General features: G+C 32.9%; 3 protein-coding genes and 1 pseudogene across 3 annotated transcripts; 1 reads left to right on the forward strand and 3 right to left on the reverse strand.

Moving 5' to 3' along the window:
- Positions 1-86: 86 nt before the first annotated feature.
- Positions 87-1,975, reverse strand: LOC137809412 (inositol oxygenase 2-like; annotated as a pseudogene).
- Positions 1,976-2,763: 788 nt separating this feature from the next.
- On the reverse strand, positions 2,764-4,901 carry LOC137811689 (inositol oxygenase 4-like). Its single transcript, XM_068613518.1, has 11 exons — positions 4,871-4,901; positions 4,684-4,777; positions 4,498-4,579; positions 4,167-4,371; positions 3,998-4,057; positions 3,797-3,849; positions 3,584-3,706; positions 3,382-3,451; positions 3,190-3,268; positions 3,003-3,084; positions 2,764-2,903 (listed from the first exon to the last, which is right to left on the reverse strand). Exons 1-11 carry the CDS (start codon positions 4,899-4,901, stop codon positions 2,877-2,879), a joined length of 906 nt encoding a protein of 301 aa, XP_068469619.1. The 3' UTR covers positions 2,764-2,876.
- Positions 4,902-9,530: 4,629 nt separating this feature from the next.
- On the forward strand, positions 9,531-10,492 carry LOC137809413 (protein MAIN-LIKE 2-like). The gene is made up of 3 exons (XM_068610528.1): positions 9,531-9,779; positions 9,872-10,249; positions 10,319-10,492. The coding sequence occupies exons 1-3, from the start codon at positions 9,531-9,533 to the stop codon at positions 10,490-10,492; spliced, it is 801 nt and encodes a 266-aa protein (XP_068466629.1).
- A 6,754-nt stretch (positions 10,493-17,246) lies between these two features.
- On the reverse strand, positions 17,247-18,974 carry LOC137809414 (protein FAR1-RELATED SEQUENCE 5-like). The gene is made up of 4 exons (XM_068610529.1): positions 18,840-18,974; positions 18,624-18,753; positions 17,574-18,528; positions 17,247-17,502 (listed from the first exon to the last, which is right to left on the reverse strand). The coding sequence occupies exons 1-4, from the start codon at positions 18,972-18,974 to the stop codon at positions 17,247-17,249; spliced, it is 1,476 nt and encodes a 491-aa protein (XP_068466630.1).
- Between the last annotated feature and the right edge of the window lie 1,666 nt (positions 18,975-20,640).

Genomic DNA, 20,640 nt, shown 5'->3' on the forward strand with positions numbered 1-20,640 from the left:
ACAAAAAAAAATCAAGTAATTCGGTAAATCGCTTGCTCAAAATAATTAAAATTATTCTTCTCCTCATTCCCTGGATCTAAAATGAATCACCACTTAAGGTTTGAAGGAAAATACTGCAAGTAACAATAGTAACGAAAATAAGAACAAACATTGAAAAAAATAATAATAAACATGAAATAAAATTAGTCAAAGTTGGAATCTAACTCTCACCTTTTCAATGAGTGATATATAGTATCACTACAAGAAAAACATGAAATAGAAACCAATTTTAGAGACAAAAAAAAATTTGTTGTTATAGTAACTAAATTAGAGACCATTTTAGAAACTAAAAAAAAAACATTCTAAATTACTTCCTATTATTGTTAAATGGTTTCTAAATTGGTATCTAATTAGCAACCAAGGTTTTAACTACCAAATATTTAGTTTCTAAATTTGGTAGCAAAAGCCTTGGTTGCTAATTAGATACATATTTTGAAACCATTTAACAATAATAAAAACTAATTTAGAAACCAAAATTATTTTAGTCTCTAAAATGATCTCTAATTTAGTCACTATAGCAACTAATTATTTTTTGTCACTAAAAATTAGTTTCTATTTTATGATTTTCTTGTAGTGTATGACTTAACTTTCTCTACATCAACTAGAACATTGCTCTTGCTGTAAAATTATATCAAAGACTATATATGTGAGAAGTTGTGAAAGATGTGCACATATAACCAAATTCACACAACTTAAAACATAAACATACTTAAATACTTCGAGCCATTTCAAATTCTCAAAGTCTTCTTCATTCATCAAGTGAGTGTATGCACCTTCCTTGTGTAAAGCTGCACAATTATGTCACACATGTTATATATGCTGCACAAAGACACCAAACAAAGTTTGTACATAAAAAATAAACTGAGGAAAAGGCTTACGATAGAAAGAGTGATATCTGATAATGAACAATCCTGCAAATGGCAAAGTGGTGTCATTTTCTTTAGCAACCTTCAAAGTACCAATGTTTGAGCATTATTAGATCTTAAATGAAGTACTATATATATTAAAAATATGTACATGTGTGTAAAATTTGAAACATAAGGGTGATAAACTTATACACTGACTTAACATATACATGTAATCATTATCTCCCCATGACATGGCAACGTTGTCTAGTTTACATCATTCAGTGTAGATCCCATTTTAGTGTAATAAGCAGAGCATTTGTAATCAGGGTTATCCTTAAAATACTGCATAACGAATGAAATTGGGATAGTTAATAATTGATTAAGAAAAAAAAACACTTCATCTGCTATTGGACCATTCATAATATGTAGTCTCATGCATGATGCGACTTTCTCGATTAAGTGGTGTGTTGAAGATCTCACATCGACAAAATAAACATTTCATAGTACCTAAATCTTACTTTATAAATCGATTTTATAAGATTGAGTTATACTTAAACTCCAATTTAAAATCTTTGTTAGGAAAAATTGATTACCTTATGATGAATATTTGACTTGTCAAAGGCACAACCTACAGGAAATGTATCTCCTGCAAATATCCCATTAACCATTCAATTCAATCAAAAGGTTGAATTCAGACTTCAAAACAAAAGCTAATTATTATGCAAATAATGATAATAATGATTGAATCAGAGAAGAAGGACTATAACCAACAACGGCTCATTGAGGAAGCTCACCAAAAACAGGAAGGACAAGAATTTTTCCAAAATTTGAAAAGTCATCAATATCATGTAAGTCCCTATTGGTTGAAAGAAAGAATAAGATCTAAATATTCAAATCATAGGGTCAAATAAGGATAAGAATAACCATCCCTTCTAAATTATATATTGACTTTTGTTGGAGATCCCACATCGACTAGAGATTAGAGCCTTTCGTTGTATATAAGTGGGTGCAAACCTCACCTTATTGAGCCGGTTTTATGGGGTTGAGTTAGGCTTAAAGTTCACTTCGTAATATGGTATCAGAGCCATTTTGAGCCTATCCTAGCGAGTATTTGTTGGGCTTATCAGGCCACCCATTATCGGACCGCTATCGGATCACCCATAATATATAGTCCCACGCACGAGTTGGCAGTCTCGGCGTGAGGGGGGTGTGTTGGAGATCCCACATCGACTAGAGATTAGAGCCTTTCGTTGTATATAAGTGAGTGCAAACCTCACCTTATTGAGCCGGTTTTATGGGGTTGAGTTAGACTTAAAGTCCACTTCGTAATAACTTTTAACAAACAATCTTGCATAAAAAAACAAAAAAGAGAAAAACTTTTAACATATTTATTATTGTTCTTAATTTGAAGAAATAAAATAATATATCAGAAACGAAAGTATTATCATCGTTTATAAAGTGTAAGTCAAAGAGTCTACGATGGATTAAATTTTGTATATAGATAAAAAAAAAATATTACAACCTTATAAGTGGAAATCATTTAGTAACATATGCAAATGATTATTTATCAAAGTTATACCAACACTGTGTATCTTAACTAAATATTGCTATAATTTATTATTACAATTTCTTTCATAACTTCTGCTACCATTAGTAATTACATCAATTACCTTCTAATATAACATGCAATTGTTTTTTCTAAATTCTTTCGTTGTGAAAGAAATATTATAATGTCAATCTATATTTTTACAAGATTTCAATTTAAACAAATCTAAGCTTTCAACATCTATAAAACAATTTTTTAATCTCTATTCTTTGAGAAAGTTCATCCTTCATATCTTGAAATTTATGACAACAGTAATATCAACTTCAACTGCTCCTTAATTTTCGATAATCCTTTGAAGATGCTTGGGGTGATGAAATTTTATTATTATTCGAAGAAGCATTTCAACATCATTTAGTAAATCGCTGGTCTCACAAGGTTCACCATCACCATTTAAGCTTGACAGGGAAATACTGCAATGCAAGTGGCCAAATTCAAAGAAAATAAAAACCCCACATATAAATATACATCAACAAGAACCGTGACAGAATAAAATAAAATAAAAGATTCACCTTCTCGATCAGTGACATATAGTATGGCTTAACTTTCTCCACGTCGACCAGAACTTTGCTCTTGCTATAGAGATCATATTTGCTGCATGAATGTACACAATTATATATATTATTTATAGGTTCATTAGGTAGTGAGAAGAAGTTATGGTAGTAAAATAAACAAATAGTCAAAATTATAAATAGGTACTTGAATACTTCGAGCCATTTCAAATTCTCAACATCTTCTTCATTCATCAAATGAGTATATGCACCTTCCTTGTGTAGAGCTGCAAATTTAATTATAAGTTGTTGTCATTTACGTGGTAATGGAAAATGGTGGAACAAATACATAGAAGATAAAAAAAAAAACATATATATGGTGGGTGTCGAAACTGCTTACGATAGAAAGAGTGAAATCTGATTATGAACAATCCTGCAGATGGCAAAGTGCTGCCATTTTTCTTAGCAACCTGCACATTCCAATTCACCACCATGTATGGATTCATGCATTATCAGATACTTTTACACACACACACATATATATACATATATATATATATATAAATTTGTGTAGTGAAGTTTATATGCATGTATATGCTCACCAAATACATGTATTCATCGTGTCCCCATGACATCATTACATTCTGCAGTCTACATCCTTCATTGTAGATTCCATTCTTAGTTTTATATGCAGGGCATTGGTAATCTGGGTTGTTCTTAAAATACTGCATATTCATCAAGATGCAATCAAGGTTTGCATTGATAGTCAATTCAAGAACAAAATGCTTCTTAATTGATCACACGAAATTGATTACCTTATGGTGAATATTTGACTCGTCAAAGGCGCAACCTAAGGGGAATGTATCTCCTGCAACAAACATGCCCTTAACTTGTTCGATCAAATGCCGAATTCAAATTTCAAAACAAATTGGAATAAAGAAACAGAACAAGAAACAGAGATCATCTAAGTGTATACACATATAATAAGGATTAAATTAGATAAGAAGGGTTCTTACCAACAACAGCCCATTGAGGAAGTGCACCAAAGCGAGGAAGAAGAAGGATCTTTCCAAGATCTGAAACACACCAACAACATCATATACATATACCGATCTCTCTTTCTATCACGTTGCAAATTTAAAATTGATCCAGCTTTTAATTTGCATGTATATATACGGTATTTACCATGGATAAGAGCGGTCAAATGCAACCAATCTTGTTCAGGATAATCCTTTCTGATGGCCTCAGCAGATTGCAACAAATGTTGAATTTGAGCTTCGTCCAAATCAGGATCGCTGTCATCCACCACCTCATTTAGCAGTTCGCAACATTCCCATATGCCCATTTCAGCTTTGTCAAGTGTCACATATATCTCCCTCATTCTCTTGGCCTAGATCCATATCAATCATTATCAGTTATTCGCAATTCCATAATAATCAGCATTGTCGTTCATAGTTTGAAAATGGAAATCCATATAAGTATTGGTGAAAACAATTCAACATATTGCTTTGCTTACAAAGTCATATGTCTGGTTTATGTGTTGCAACCTATAAAATTCCTCCACACCTTTTTTTCTTTCGCTTTCAATGTCATAATCTCTGCCATATTCCAATTTCATTAAAAAAGGGAACTTTAAAATCATGTGTAAAGAATACTTGAAATTAAAAACACAAGTAGTTAACTGAACATATGAATTAAAAACCTGAAGGAGTGACCATATGAATTGATATCTGGAGCCATAAATCCATCTTTTGCCTCATTATTATTCTTTGGCACGTTATTCCCTTGTTGAAGTTGTGAACGAATGCATGCAATATGACCATGAGAAATTAGTTTGTGCAACGTAAAGGACGAAAACAAAAGCTAGCAAAAATAGTATTGATGGTTACCAAGTGCAGGTTGGTCATTGAGGATGGCCATTTTGTTCTTCAGTGAGAAGTGAAAGGATCGGGAAAGAGAAGAAAAGAGAGAAGAAAAGAAAATGACAAGAAAATGGATGTGGTATTTATTTGAAAAAAAGTATAGAGTATTTATACTCCCATGAATTTAAGTTGGTTAATTGATGTTTTGCAATGTTGATTTGTCCTTTGTTGTTTTTTTGGGGTTTGTAGAAGTTTTGTTAGTTGTTGATAGGATGTTAAGGTTCTATTTAAGAAGAGGTTAAGAGTTTTATTTATAAGAATTGAATCATTCTAAAATATTTGATATTTATTTATTTTAAAATGTTTTATATTTATTTATCTAAACCATCATACCCTATCTCTGGTTTAAGGACTTAGTTTTGTTGAAAGATGATAAAATAAATAAGAAAATGAGATATTATAATAAAAATATTATTTATAGTTAATTATTTAGTGTTGGAGATAAAAATAATAATAAAGTAAATAATGCTTCACATAACATAAATTATTAAAATAATTTTAACTAAATTGTAAAGATTCATATTTTATTAATTATATATTTATTTTTATGTTGTAGAAAATATAAAAATAATAATAATTTATACACAACTTGAAAAATTAACATTATGATGTAAATATTTTTCTTGAACATATATCTAAATAATGAGAAATTTTAATTACTGTTATAACTTAAACTTATGTGTATGTAAAAAGAGGGGAGAAAATTTATCCTATACTATTAAATAAATTAATTCCTAATTTTATTAGTAACAAGAATATATATATATATATATATATATATATATATATAAAGTGACAGTTAAAATGGGATACCTATGTTTGTGACTTTGTATAATCATTTATAAATATTTAATTGAAGTGGAATCTTTTATGATTTCTTAAAGGATAACTAGATGTGGTCTAATAATTGGAGTAAACTAGTATTAAATGTGTTCTTCTCTTAATATACAATATTTTATTAGACGGTCCAATATTTTATGTGAATTTTAATATTTTTTAAACAAAAACTAGACGTAGCCCAAAAGTTGGAATAAATTAGTATAAAATGTGTATCATATAAACAATATTTCATTATATGGTCTAACATTTTATGTGAAGAAGACCTATTCAACCATACATATTCTAGAACTTACCTGTTACTTTAAATTTAACTAAAAGTAAATAAAAGGAAATAAAAATAAAATAAAGTTTATTTATTATAGTTGAACTTAAATAAGAAGTATTAGATTTCTTTGTGTTTCATGATGTATCGTTGAATATGATGTATTAGATAAGTTATAATTAGTATATTATATTATTATGGTAAAAATAAAATAATAATATTTTATCTAAATCAATTTGACCCAAGTAAAGTCACTTGTGGATGGGATGACTTCAGGTTTATATATGACTATTGGTTCAAAGGTTTGTACACTTTGTTATTCTTTTCTAATTTTGAGTAGCTTAATGTCACATTCTTTAAGGCTTTCCAAATTGTGCCATTTTTTTTGCAAACTCAATACACTAAAAATAAAATTATGTATTTCTACTAAGTGAAGTTTGGCTTTGATTATCTTTTAATAGTGTTCAATATGATTGAACTTTTTCTATCTTTATACTAGTTTCAAATGTTTTTTCCGACTAATATGTCCAAAATATTATTTTATAATGACAACTTTATCCTTAATTTTTTCTTTGGTAGAAAAAAAACTATTACTTAAACATAAATGTCAACAATAGTTTATAAAGATTTCTCCTTTACTTTATAAAAATCTTTATTTCTTAACTCACTAAAATATCTTTTAATGACAAAACTCTAATGAAGTATTGAGTTCCAAAATGTAAAATACTTTGGATGTATAATTTTTTACCTTAATAATATTATCTTAAATGAACTTGAGGTTGAAATAAATTATGTCACCTCATGTTAAATGAAAAACATATTTAGAGCTCGTGTACTTAATTATTTATCTCTACCTAATTAATTATTTTACTTTAAATTGAAAAAAATATATGAAAATTAAAAAATAATTAAGCATAAACTTTCTTTCTTTCCACTATATTTCACTTCAAACAAATTATTTATTCTTTTACTTATTACTCATCCATTTTTGTTTCATTATGTTTGTTCTTATCAAACAAAGGCTTTGTGTGGTACCTTCGCACAAATTACTATCCATCCCTTTGTGTAAAAAGTTGTGTAACTAAACATCTTTGAATTCTCTTCCTTTCCTAAAAAATCTTGTCATTAGGGTTCAATACATCCTCATTACTTCTTTGGATATTTCTTCATAAACCTCCAAATTTTCCTTCTGCATCTCTATAAATATAAAAATTCTCCCTTTGCCTTTCTCGAATTGTGCAATCTAAAAGTCAAAAGTGTCTTATGAATTACACAATCTAAAAGTCATTTTTTTGCTAAAAAAATGCTTCCAAATCGCACAATTTAAAATCCATGTGACCTTATCCTCTCCAACTCCCCTTGATCTCCTTTTGGATTGGTATGCGTTTTTATCAACCAAATGTAGCTCTCATGTTCCAACTTTGTAACACTAAGTAAGCTTATGATTATTTTTAATAAAATTTATACGTTTTTCATATCCCAAACCAAATGGTCCAAAGTGAGAGTAAGAGTGACCCCTTAGCTTCACTCATGTGTCTTTTCTACCACGTGTTATTCCTTTACTCTTAAATAGTAGTATCCACCGCTGTTTTTTAAAACCTGTTAAAATACACACCTACACTTCTAAAAGGAGAAAGCTTGAATCTTTTGCACTACCCATTTTCCAACTAGTGTCTAGGTTGAGGGTATAACTCTTTTTTTTTACGATTTTGCATCTACCAAGACATGGAGATTTATCAATTCTTTAATGAGGTATTTTTCTTTCACTGAAATTTGAATGTAAGGTGATCAAGGAGACAAACAGACCATGGAAAAGGCCCTCACAAGGATACCTAGCAATACACAACTTATAAAAAGGCAAATCAATTCGAAAGGAGACGAGGGGGACTTGAAGAAGAAAAGGTCACATCGCTTTCAGATTGCATAATTCGAAAATCATTTTTCGCTTTTGGATCAATTCGAAAGCCAAAAATGACTTTTAAATTGTGCAATCTAGAAGTGTTTTTTAAGTAAAAATTTACTTACATCATATAATCTAGAAGTCAGACTTTGGATATCAGAAGCTTTTTTAGATTGCACAATATGAGAAAAGCAAAGTGTGAATTTTCGTATTTATGGGGGTGGGAAAGTATGGAGATGCGGGAAGAAATACCCCCACATCTTTTTTTTTCTCTCTCTTACTAACTTATAATATATTTCTTTATGACTATTTCTTCCTACACCTCCATATGTTCTTTTGGCATCCCCATACAAAACATGAAAATATCTTTTTATCCTTTTTGTGTCACCCCTCTATTCCGGATTACATAATCCAGAAGTTACTCTTGGATTCAGAAATAGTTTACGGATTAAGTAATCCATAATATATTTTTAAAAAATGGTATTCCGGATTATATAATCCAGAAATCTGAATTTGAGAGTAGCTTCCAGATTACATAATCCAAAAGCTAATCTTATATTAGAAAAGACTTCCAAATTATGTAATTCAAAAACTAATCATGCTTCTGAAAAAAAGGCTTATGGATTATGTAATCTAGAAGCTAATTATGAATTTAGAAAAAAACTTCCAACGTAATATGAAATATTACAGAAGGACATTTTTGGAAATACCAAAATTTATAGAGGTGAGAGAAGAACATATGGAGCTGCAGGAAGAAATAGTCTTTCTTTATTAGTCTTAATGAGTTCCATTGTGTGTGAGGGCTGCTACTGTGGAGTGCTTCTTCCTGCACCTCCATCCCTTCTTCAGCCACTCCCATAGTAAACTTGATTTTACTATTATGCCCCTCAGTAAAATAATATTAAAAATTTAAAACTAAACCTAATTTTACCCCAACCCACTTTGTTTTATCTCTTTGCTTCTTTTCACAGCAGCAGCAGAAGGCGCGGCGGCACCCACCCCTCCCATTCACCTCCTTTTCTTCAAACGACCAGCAGCCTCCATTCTCGCCCAGCGGCTCCATCCTCGTCACCATTCACTTCCATTGTAACTCCAAATCATTGTTGAAGCATTGAGCCTCTTCATCCAACACAGAAAAGGTTAGTTCTGGAATTTTTTGTAAAGGAATTGTTTTAAAGCATGCATTGTTTTGTTCCGCATCACAAAGATTTTTAAATTCGGTAGTGTGTAGTTAGGTTCAATAATCCGATAGTCTTTTTCAATAGTTCCAAATCCGGTAGTCTTTTTTGAATAGTTCCGGATTACATAGGTTTCGGATTAAATAATCCGGTAGTCTTTTTGAATAGTTCCGGATTACATAGGTTTTCGGATTAAATAATCCGGTAGTGATTAATTAGTTATATAATCTGGTATGTGTTTTTTAATTGTTGGTTTCGGATTAGATAATCCAGTATGTGTTTTTTAATTGCTGGTTTCGGATTAGATAATCCGGTAGTATTAATTTTAGGCTAATCCGGAAATGACTTTTTTTTTGAGTTTCACTTATGCAATCTTGTTTAGTTTATTTTGTTTCCAGTTGAAGAACTTTTTTTTAGATTATGTGCCATGGTTCACCTATGACAGATATGGCTAAAACAAGAGGTGGTGGATCTCAAGGTCATGATCGAACAAGACCAACGGCATCCGTCCGTAGAAGAGATCGAGGTGTTGTGGAGGAAAGAATTGGTGATGTTAATATTGATAATGACAATCAACAAGAATTACATGATGATAGGCAAATGGACCAGGGAGAAGGGTTTCCTGGAGGACCTTCTAATATGTCTTTGCTGGTAAATTTTGCCGACCATGTTGTTGTTAAGCTTTGGGATGGTGAGGTAAGAACGAAAAAACCTTCAATTAAATTGTTTTTGTTAATTATTGTTTAAATTGATTTAATTATATTAAATATATACAAATTTTGTATTAGGATCGGGGAGAACTTAAATTGGTATCCCACGATAGGAAATTACGTAAATTTGGGATGCCTCATGCTGAGATTGAAGTTCTTATACAAAATTCTGGATTATTTAGTCTGTGCAATATAAGCTATGAGGTGGGGGACATGGGGTTGATTTCAGCCTTTGTTGAAAGGTGGCATGCTGAGACAAACTCCTTCCACCTTCCCATAGGTGAGATGACCATCACACTTGATGATGTGTCATCTCTTTTACACCTACCCATTTTGGGTCAATTCCCTACGTATGTGCCCTTAGAGTACAACGGAGCTGCAACTATTTTAACTGAGTTATTAGGGGTGGAGGAGGCTCGTGGGAAGGCTGAGATGAGGCAGTGTCGAGGCGTCCACGTACGATTGAGTTGGCATGTGATTAAACAATATATTTGAGAAGTTTAATTTGTTTTAAAGTTGGTGCAGGGTATATTTAGGCGCATTGTTAGTATTCTCCAACGCATGATAGATTGTCTTCAGGTCACTGAAGGCACTGACGCATATGAGAGTACAAAGGCAGCACTGCATTTAGCCCGAAGCGTGACAGATGACGGGGCGGTGTACACTAGACGATCACGTAATGTTCGTGGACGTCGTTGATATTTTGTTTTATTACATGATTGTAATAATAATAACTTTGTATGTGTACAATATGGTTTAATTAATTTATGTTGTAGTGTTTGCTATTTTATTTTTATCTGACATAAACACGAATTCATTATGAATCGGAAATGAAGTAATAAATTATGAATCAGAAGTTAAGTAATAAATTATGAATAAGAACCCCACATTATAAATTATGTCTACATCAATCGTCTCCAAGGTTCACATATGTCGGACTAATACTAATTAATTGGGTAAAAGATTGCATCCTACCAACGTAATATGATGACCATAACCTTGCCTCTGGGTAACAATGTGTACACCATAAAATGTCAGCGGTAGGTATGGGACAATCATCAACCATTTTTACCTGCACAAAGTGTGAATCATATAAATACATAGTAATCGGTGTAGACCAACATCGGTAGGGGGTGCAATACGTAATGGGAAAATAGTAATATTTTGTTTCAAAGACAAACAAACTAAGATAATATTGTATCTGCTTGCTATTAAGTATCCCATATCCGGTATTGTCATCCATTTGTCAACACTAGCCTACAAAACACAATAATGAAATTAGATAGCATACAAGTTCAATTAATCAATGCACATGACTCTTATGAATATACACTTACCACTGACAACTCATCCACTAGTAGGGATCTCTTGATATGTTCTACCCGATGATGACCACCTAATAATGTTGCGTATTCTTCACGCCACTGAGATATTTCTTTGAATAAATCCATTCTGATAAGTGGCCATCACTCTTCACTCATCCCCAACAAGGAGGCAATAGCACGAAACCCACAATGTCCATCTGCTTTAACATCTATTACATCCAAAATATAAGGGTGACATTTCGGATGAAATTGATTAAGCATGGGAATTGCATTGGTGTTGGTCGTCACCTTAACCTTTCCCTTAGGAGTCTTCAAAGATGATGAGCTATCATTTACAATATGGATGCGATCTACATGCTCAAAATATTAAGGGATGCGTTTTGTAGACCTCTGAAATTTGTTTGTTTGACTCTTTTGGGATCCTTTTGTCTTGACTACATTAAGTGGTGCACATAATGTTGTTATGTCTGGGTAGGCAATTTCACGCAACTTGTTTTTAATTGTCACTTTGCCACACATGTCAACCTGTTTGAACCGGGATAGAATGACATCCCATTCTTGTTGAATTGACAACTCAGATGATGAATCACATTCAGATAAATCTGAAAAGCTTAGTCTCGTCCACATAACATGAACTTCATTAAGAGGAATGACACCCATAGCATATTTGGCTAATTGACAAGCACATGGTAATCCGTGAGTCCGTCTAAGTACACATCCACAACATTCACTATCAAACCTGATGTGATTCCACTAACCATGTAGAGAAAGGTTCTTGACCTTCTTAGGAATCACCTTGAGTTGGACATTATAGAGGCACTTTTCTTAGAGTTGGGTCATTTGTTCTAAGACAAGAACTCACCAAAAACTAGTACCAAATCCCAAACTCATTTGGATGAACCAATTTTAGTCAAATTGAACCAAAAAAGAAGAGAAACTAAAAGGAACCGAACAGAATTGAAATTAAAAGGCAAGAACAGAACATAGGTGCTGGAAAAACAGAAAAACCGAACCAAAAAAACTCAAGAGCACAAGACAACATGAACAATTGAAAGAGAAGAAAGGAAGGAGAAGAGAGTGCTCATGAAGATGGAAGAATGTTGGATGATCTCGCCACTAGAAGTGTGGAATGCTCCTAGATGAGAGTGATGCCGCCACTTGAGGACTCCAATGATCCATCAAGATAAGACTAGAGAAGAAGGCTCCAAAAGCTCTCCAAAGTTCACTCAAAATTTGAGTAGAGTTTTCTTAGATTAATTCCAATCTGAAATTTACAAAGAGAGCACCTCTATTTATAGCCTAAGGTGCTGAAATATAAGCTACACAAATTCAAAAAATCCCTCCCAAAAAGCTTCTAGAATTTGCGCCTAAAACAAAGCATGAGGAAGGTGTGACCTCTTCCTTCACTTTGGCACCTCCTTTTCTACTCCTACACCTATCTACTAACACACCCCCCCTAAGACTCCTAACTAAAGACTAAAAGATGCTTTAACAATAGAGGTTTCTAATGTTTCCCTCTAAGCACCTTTCTAAACAGTATTTATTTAATACTTGGCCTTGCCCTTCATGGGATGAACATTTGGGCTTTTGTGGGCTTTGGTCTTCTTGGGCTTGGGCTTGGGCTTTATCTTTTGCAAAGATTAACAAGAAAAACTTTAAATGTGAAGGCGAATGATCTTGTTCTTCATTATAAAAAGCCACCTTTAGTTGATTCTCATCATACTCCCCGAGTTGGAGAGAATTCGCCCACAAATTCTGAATCCCTGCATAAAACAAAGTGAGTTCTCTTTTACAATCAAAAGTGTAAGAAAAAGGAATACATGACTTAGCAGATGGAGCCAAAGGGATTTCAGAAAAGGATGTCCTATAAATCGACCAAGTTGGAAAAATTTGTTTGGGAATGATGATGTTTTTTGGAAAAAGACCTCTTAAATGGTGAAACCCATTAGGAGGTATGAAAAAATCATCCCTAACATATTTTAACCAAGTTGGTGTTGAAATAGGAACCTTGGGTAATGAAAAAGATAAAGAAGAAGAAGACCTTGGAGGGTCCATTTGAGGCATAGCACGAGTCAACATGATGGATTTAGAGGAGAAATTGGTGTGACTCGGTGTAGTACTTACTTCTTTTTCTTTCTCATTTTCTCTTTTAGTTTTCATTTTTATTTGGTCCTCATGAACCTCTTTGGGGTTTTAATATAACCTTGCGCCCTAGGAAGGAAAAAGACATTGTATTGGATAGGCCATCATGTAAAACATGTCTATCATATTGCCAAGGCCTTCCTAAAAGAAGATGAGAAGCTTCCATGGGCACAACATCACATAAAACCTCATCTTTATACTTTCCTATAGCAAAGTTAATGAGGACTTGTTTATTCACCATGATTTCACCTACTTCACTAAGCCATTGTAATTTGTAGGGCTTGGTATGAGAGATAGTGGGTAAGGCTAACTTCTCCATAACTCTTGTACTAGCCACATTAGTGCAACTTCCCCCATCAATAATCAAGGAACATAACTTGTTGTTGATAAGACATCAGGTGTGAAAAATATTTTCTCTTTGAGTATCATTCAAAGATTTTGGAATTGTGCCCAACATACGTCTTACCATCAATAAGTCACCTTCACAAGGACTTTCACTCTCATTTTCACTTGATGGTCTAGAAGGTGAAGAATGCCTAGGTGAATTGGAATCATGCTCACTAACTACAATGCCTTCATGCATGTACATACTTCGTTTAGAAGGGCAATTAGCAGCAATGTGACCATATCCCAAACATTTAAAACACTTTTGACTAGACGATTTAATTGGGGATTTAGGCCTAGAAGTAGATGGCGTAGGATCCTTGGGTTTGAAAGAAGAATCTTTGGAAGGAAATTTTGAAAAAGGCTTTTTGTTCTTCCAAGAATTGTTGTAGTAATCATCTTTGGGAATATTTTTAAAAGTATTTTTCTTTGCAAGTTGGGCTTCCACCTACATTGCAAGATGAATTAAAGAGCCCAATGATGAATACTCTTGTAATTCAACAATGTCTTGAATATCCTTCCTAAGACCACTCACAAACCTAGCAATCATAGCTTCCTCACTTTCCTCTAATTCAATTTTAAGCACAAGCGTTTCTAGCTCTTTATAATATTCATCCACATTTAGCGTGCCTTGTTGAAACCGTTGGAGTCTCAACATGAGGTCTTTCCTAAAATGTGGGGGCACAAATTTAGCGTGCATTTGATCCTTTAAAGAGTTCCAAGAGTCCACGGGAGGACCCTTGTGATAGATAATGTCCTTTACAATTCCATGCCACCATTTCATGGCATAATCACTAAACTCTAGGGTGGCTAGCTTAAGCTTATGCTCATCTTGGATCTCATGGATCTCAAATATTTGTTCACACTTAGCCTCCCAATCTAAATATACATTAGGATCACTAGAGCCATTAAAACAAGGAAGCTTGACCGAAGGAAGCCTAGACTTTGCATCATGATAGAAACCATTGCCGTAGTGAGTTCTTTCCCCTTGGTGATGATGTCTTTGTCCATGGACTTGTGGTGGATTCCTCCTTCTCCTATGCTCTTCTTCACGGCCAAAATCATTTGAAGAGGCTCTTGAAGATGGTCTATGAGAATGATGCCCATCATGGATAGAAGGAGATGGTCTAGCTTGTTGGACCTCCATCTTTTGCATTTTCTCTTCCAAGCGTCTAATAGTTCTTTGTGCTTCATGTAATTCACCAAGGATTGAAGCTTTGGAAGGAGAATTCTGCTTGTATGATGCATCACTTGAAAATCCAGCCATTTTGGAAATAAAAAACAGCAAACACACAAAAACAGCAAACAAGTTAAGCAACAAAAATTAGCAAAAACAGTGAGTGTGGCCAGCAAGAATGCCGAAGTGAAATGAGGTAGAAAAAGAGGTCACTCTCAAAGAAATAATGTCCTTGCACCAATCTGATCTTGAGGCCTTGGAATCCTCAAATGAAAGATGTCAAAGCAAGCACACCAATCTCAAAAGCAACCACCACAAAACCAATGAAACAATAAAGACAAACAAGAAAAGGTATAAGCAAGGAAAGGTAATTGCAAAAGGAAAACTATATGTAAGACAAACTCAAAGAATAAGAATGAAAGACAATCAAGAAAATAAAGAACTCAATGAGAAAAGTAGGCATACAAAAGAATACTTAAGGAAAAGCACTAGAGTAGATGAAGAAAACAAAAAAATTAGCTACTGGAATTTTTTTTTTTTTAAATGCAAACTGTGCTTGATATTCACCGATTTAACTGGAATGATGTAGAGCGAACTGGATTATGAAATTTAAACCACAGAAACTTCAAGATGTTAACTCAAAAATGGCACTGGAATCAATTAAAAACAGTAAGCCAATTGAGAGAAATAAATTTTTCAAAATCGCTGCCAGATTACCGTATTCTTTTCGGCAGAAATGTACACTTTTTTTATTTTATTTATCATTTTTTGTGTACTTCGTATTTTTAAATGATTCTTTTTTCTATTCTTTTCTAACACTTTGAATATCTCAAATCCAGAATTTCAGAATTTTTCAGTAAGTAAATCAATTGCAATAAGGAAAAACAGTAAGCACTTTTTTCAGAAACAGAGGAATCCTAATAGGAATAAAAAACAGGATGATGAACTAGCAAAGACATAATACAAAATGATGTATTGGAACTTGTATAGGTCTAGAATACAAGTATGAACTCAATTCTAAAAAGAAAATGCACAAAGGATCAACATCAATTCAGAAAATTATATGACACCAAAGCAAGAAACAATCAAAGCAATAAAAGTACTACTAGAAGTAATGACAATTATGGAATAACATGACTAAGACAAAACTTGACATGATTACAAAATTAAAAGACACATCACAAATTTTAACAAGTGAAAGGAAGCTTAAGGTAAACTCTAGGAAGGATAATTCCATTCCAAAAGAGCAACCATACTCATAAGAAGAATGAGTGCCATAAACCTTTTCACAAGCACTTGGTGTAAAAGAAAAACAGCAAGAATACTCAAGTAAAATTCTAAAACAGAGACTTAAATTGCAAGAAATTAAAAGAGCTCTTGAAATAAAGTGCACACAACTCAACAATTAAACAAGAATGAACCTAAGACTCATGATACCACATGATGTGATTCCACTAGCCATGTAGAGAAAGGTTCTTGACCTTCTTAGGAAGCACCTTGAGTTGGACATTATAGAGGCACTTTTCTTAGAGTTGGATCATTTGTTCTAAGACAAGAACTCACCAAAAACTAGTACCAAATCCCAAACTCATTTGGATGAACCAATTTTAGTCAAATTGAACCAAAAAAGAAGAGAAACTAAAAGGAACCAAACAGAATTGAAATTGAAAGGCAAGAACAGAACATAGGTGCTGGAAAAACAGAAAAACCGAACCAAAAAAACTCAAGAACACAAGACAACATGAACAATTGAAAGAGAAGAAAGGAAGGAGAAGAGAGTGCTCATGAAGATGGAAGAATGTTGGATGATCTCGCCACTAGAAGTGTGGAATGCTCCTAGATGAGAGTGATGCCGCCACTTGAGGACTCCAATGATCCATCAAGATAAGACTAGAGAAGAAGGCTCCAAAAGCTCTCCAAAGTTCACTCAAAATTTGAGTAGAGTTTTCTTAGATTAATTCCAATCTGAAATTTACAAAGAGAGCACCTCTATTTATAGCCTAAGGTGCTGAAATATAAGCTACACAAATTCAAAAAACTCCCTCCCAAAAAGCTTCTAGAATTTGCGCCTAAAACAAAGCATGAGGAAGGTGTGACCTCTTCCTTCACTTTGGCACCTCCTTTTCTACTCCTACACCTATCTACTAACACACCCCCCCTAAGACTCCTAACTAAAGACTAAAAGATGCTTTAACAATAGAGGTTTCTAATGTTTCCCTCTAAGTACCTTTCTAAACAATATTTATTTAATACTTGGCCTTGCCCTTCATGGGATGAACATTTGGGCTTTTGTGGGCTTTGGTCTTCTTGGGCTTGGGCTTGGACTTGGGCTTTATCTTTTACAAAGATTAACAAGAAAAACTTTAAATGTGAAGGCGAATGATCTTGTTCTTCATTATAAAAAGCCACCTTTAGTTGATTCTCATCAAAACCCCACATCATTGACCCGATCAAACTCTTCAGCAATGAGAATCAAAACATGTTTAGATACAAAGCTAACCAACATCTTGTACAACTGCACATTGAATGTGTGTCCTATCACATGTAGACTCATTTCAAAGGATGCCTTGATTTCATTATGTTGAAGTATAATAACATCCTTGATAGCATCCCAACATGAGCACAAGTCTCCCATGCTATTTTGTAATATTCGTTTCAAAGACCAATGAGCTGATTCAACCCTGTATAAGTATAAAACATAAAACAATTAGACGTTATACATGTTCTAAACAAAGTAAAGGCATTGATATACCTGTTTGATGTTGTATTTCCCAAATGCATTAATGAATCTGTCCAACACTTTACAAATTTTTCTTTGTGCGGAATAATCCATGTGTTTTTCACATATTCAACAAGTAATGGCCACGGTGAACAAATAGTTTCAAAACTTTTAACAAACTCATCAAATTGAGCAATATCTGTACAATCAATGATAGTCCTCCATGAATCCATCACAACTTCCCAAGCCTCGACAGAATCAACCAACATTTTACACTTTGCTTTAACATTCTTATTGATATGAAACCGACAAAGAAGGTTTCTTGCTTTAGGAAACACAATATTGATGGCATTCATCAAAGCAAGATCTCTATCACAAACAATGACTTCAGGCCCCACATGCGATGTCAAAAGTGACCCTCTAAATTTTTGTAGTGCCCATATGAAGTTCTTTTCCTTCTCGCTAGATAAGAATGCAAAACCAGCAGAAAATGACAAACCTGTACAAGTCACACCAACAATCTCAAGCAAAGGCAGTCGATACTTGTTTGTTTTGTAAGTCGTATCCATCAAGAATACAATGTTAAATGCATTCAAAAGTTTCACAGCATCAGGATGAGTCCAAAAAATATCACTAACAATATTGGAAGACTCATGACACGTACTCCAGTGAAGATAGTTGTCATGGTCTAACAACATCATTAATTGTTGTAATTCAGTTCGTGGTCCTCTAACTGATCTCTTGTATGAGTATCTTGCATTGTATACTTGCTTTATTGTTGTCATATTATCCTCATTATTCTCCTTCAAAGTACGTAGTATGCTACTCGGTTTAACCATGCTTTTAGTCATATCAACAAGCATGGAATGTTCATTCGCTTTTAATCTGCCCGCATATGGATGACCAACTAATGTATCATACAAATCATGATTATGAGTACCACATATTACCTTAAGTACCCAACCTTGACCCTTTCCAATAGGTTTACCTTGCAATTTAAAGGGACATTGACATTTTCGAGTACCAGTTACAGTAACCTCCAAACCATCCTTATACTTTCTGTAACTACCCCCCTTTCACAACCTAACAAGACATATGTTTTTCTCCCTTGCTTCCCATTTGCTATGTCAGACCTAATAATGACAATAACAAAACCAAGTCTATAAGCAACCCTACGGACCCATTCAAGTAAGTCTTCTCGCGAAGGAAAAACCTACACAAAGTTATTCCAACAATATTACAAAAACACTTCTTCAAATTATAAAGCAATAAACATAAATAGAATGAAATTTTATTCACCTCATCTGTTGTAAAATGAGTACCATAATCCTCTTCAACTAATTCATGTTGATGCACAAAATTCATTAATTTTTCCATATATATCATTTCTACTTCATCCGATCTTTTTGTAATCAATCCAACCTCCATGTCCATACTTACACCTTCATTCATAAAACATAAATTTCTATTTTATTCTAATTTTCATAAATTCAAACAAGTATGCAAAATAAAAACAACATTCAATTACCCTTCCGGATAGTGTAATCCATAAGTAAAATAGTACCTTCCAGATTAGATAATCCGTAATGCATTTCACAACTTCAAAGTGACTTCCGGATTGTTTAATTCATAAGTCAAATTAAAACAGCAAATTGCATTCCGGATTACATAATCCATAAGTCATATTTAAAGTTCTAAAATGACTTCCGATTTACGTAATCCATAGTTCATTTTAATGTACCGGATTACACAATCTGGAAAAGTGAGTATCTTTGTGCCGGATCCGGTTTACCCCCGGTTTAACTAATCCGGAACACTTTAATGTTGTCTTACGGATTGTAAAAACATTCCGGATTATAGGGGTGGATAACATGAAGTTCATTGCACGGATTATACAATCCGGTGATCTAGCGGATTAACCCAATCCGGAGAAATAAGTTTAAAGCACGAAGACTTACCTACGAACGGAGAATACGAGCAGTGAAGACCACCCACCACAACAACAGCACCACCTCCACGGTTACCACCACAAGCACCACTATCACCACCGGCAAGCACCAAGCACCAAATACCAAGGACCAAACACCTTCGTTTTCGAGTAGAAAGGTAAAAAAAAAATTCTATTTTTATCTTTTTTTACTGAAGGACAAATTTAGAATTTTAAAAGTATATGGGGTTGACTGAAGAAGGGATGGAGGTGCAGGAAGAAGCACTCGCTGCTGTGTTAGGAAAGGGCGTGAACACAAGCCCAAATGTAAATGAAAACAGAAAAAACTACCACATGGGCTATTCACTTCTGTAAAGCCCAAATCCAGTTTAATTATTACTGCTTATGTATTTGTGGAGATATTTTCAACTATTGGCATATAATCATTTTAAAACACCGTAATAATTTAATTTTAAAAAATAACTCGTCCAACTTTAAATATTATAAAATATATAATTATATACAATGTTAGTTTAGTTCTTTTAATTTTATTTATATAAAATATTATATGTTTTAAACTACTCTTAGTAATATTTATTAAGAGATATGGAAGTATTTTTGAAATAATAATCATAATAATAAAATTATTAAAAAATATTAAATTAGTAAAATAATTACATTTTAATCTACCCAACTCAAATATATATATATATATATATTTGAGTTGAGAGAGTGACACTTCCAATATTAATATCATTACTAATGTTTTAATATGTACATAAATTCTAATGTTAAATAATATTATTCGCAATTAAAAAATAATTTATCAATATTTTTAAGCACAAACAGTAATAATAAATAATACTATTTTTTACAATAAAAAGGCTATAAGATAAATGATGTCTATTATTTTGGCATACTTGATTGTTATTGTCAAAAAGACTTCTTTATTTTGCAGATAATGGTCAATGTTTTCTTCGAGTTTTTCCATGAGCTATGTTAAAAAATTTACATCAAATTAATAAATATAATCAATTTAAATTATACAAAATGGAGATAATATTCATTTTAAAAACTGGATTTATGATGATGAGTTAGATTTAAATTTATTTTTTTAATTTGATATAAAAAATTATTTTAACTATATTTATAGGATCTATCAAGTCACTTCAA

The sequence above is a fragment of the Phaseolus vulgaris genome, chromosome 2, assembly GCF_000499845.2.
Source record: "Phaseolus vulgaris cultivar G19833 chromosome 2, P. vulgaris v2.0, whole genome shotgun sequence".
Lineage (NCBI taxonomy): Eukaryota > Viridiplantae > Streptophyta > Magnoliopsida > Fabales > Fabaceae > Phaseolus > Phaseolus vulgaris.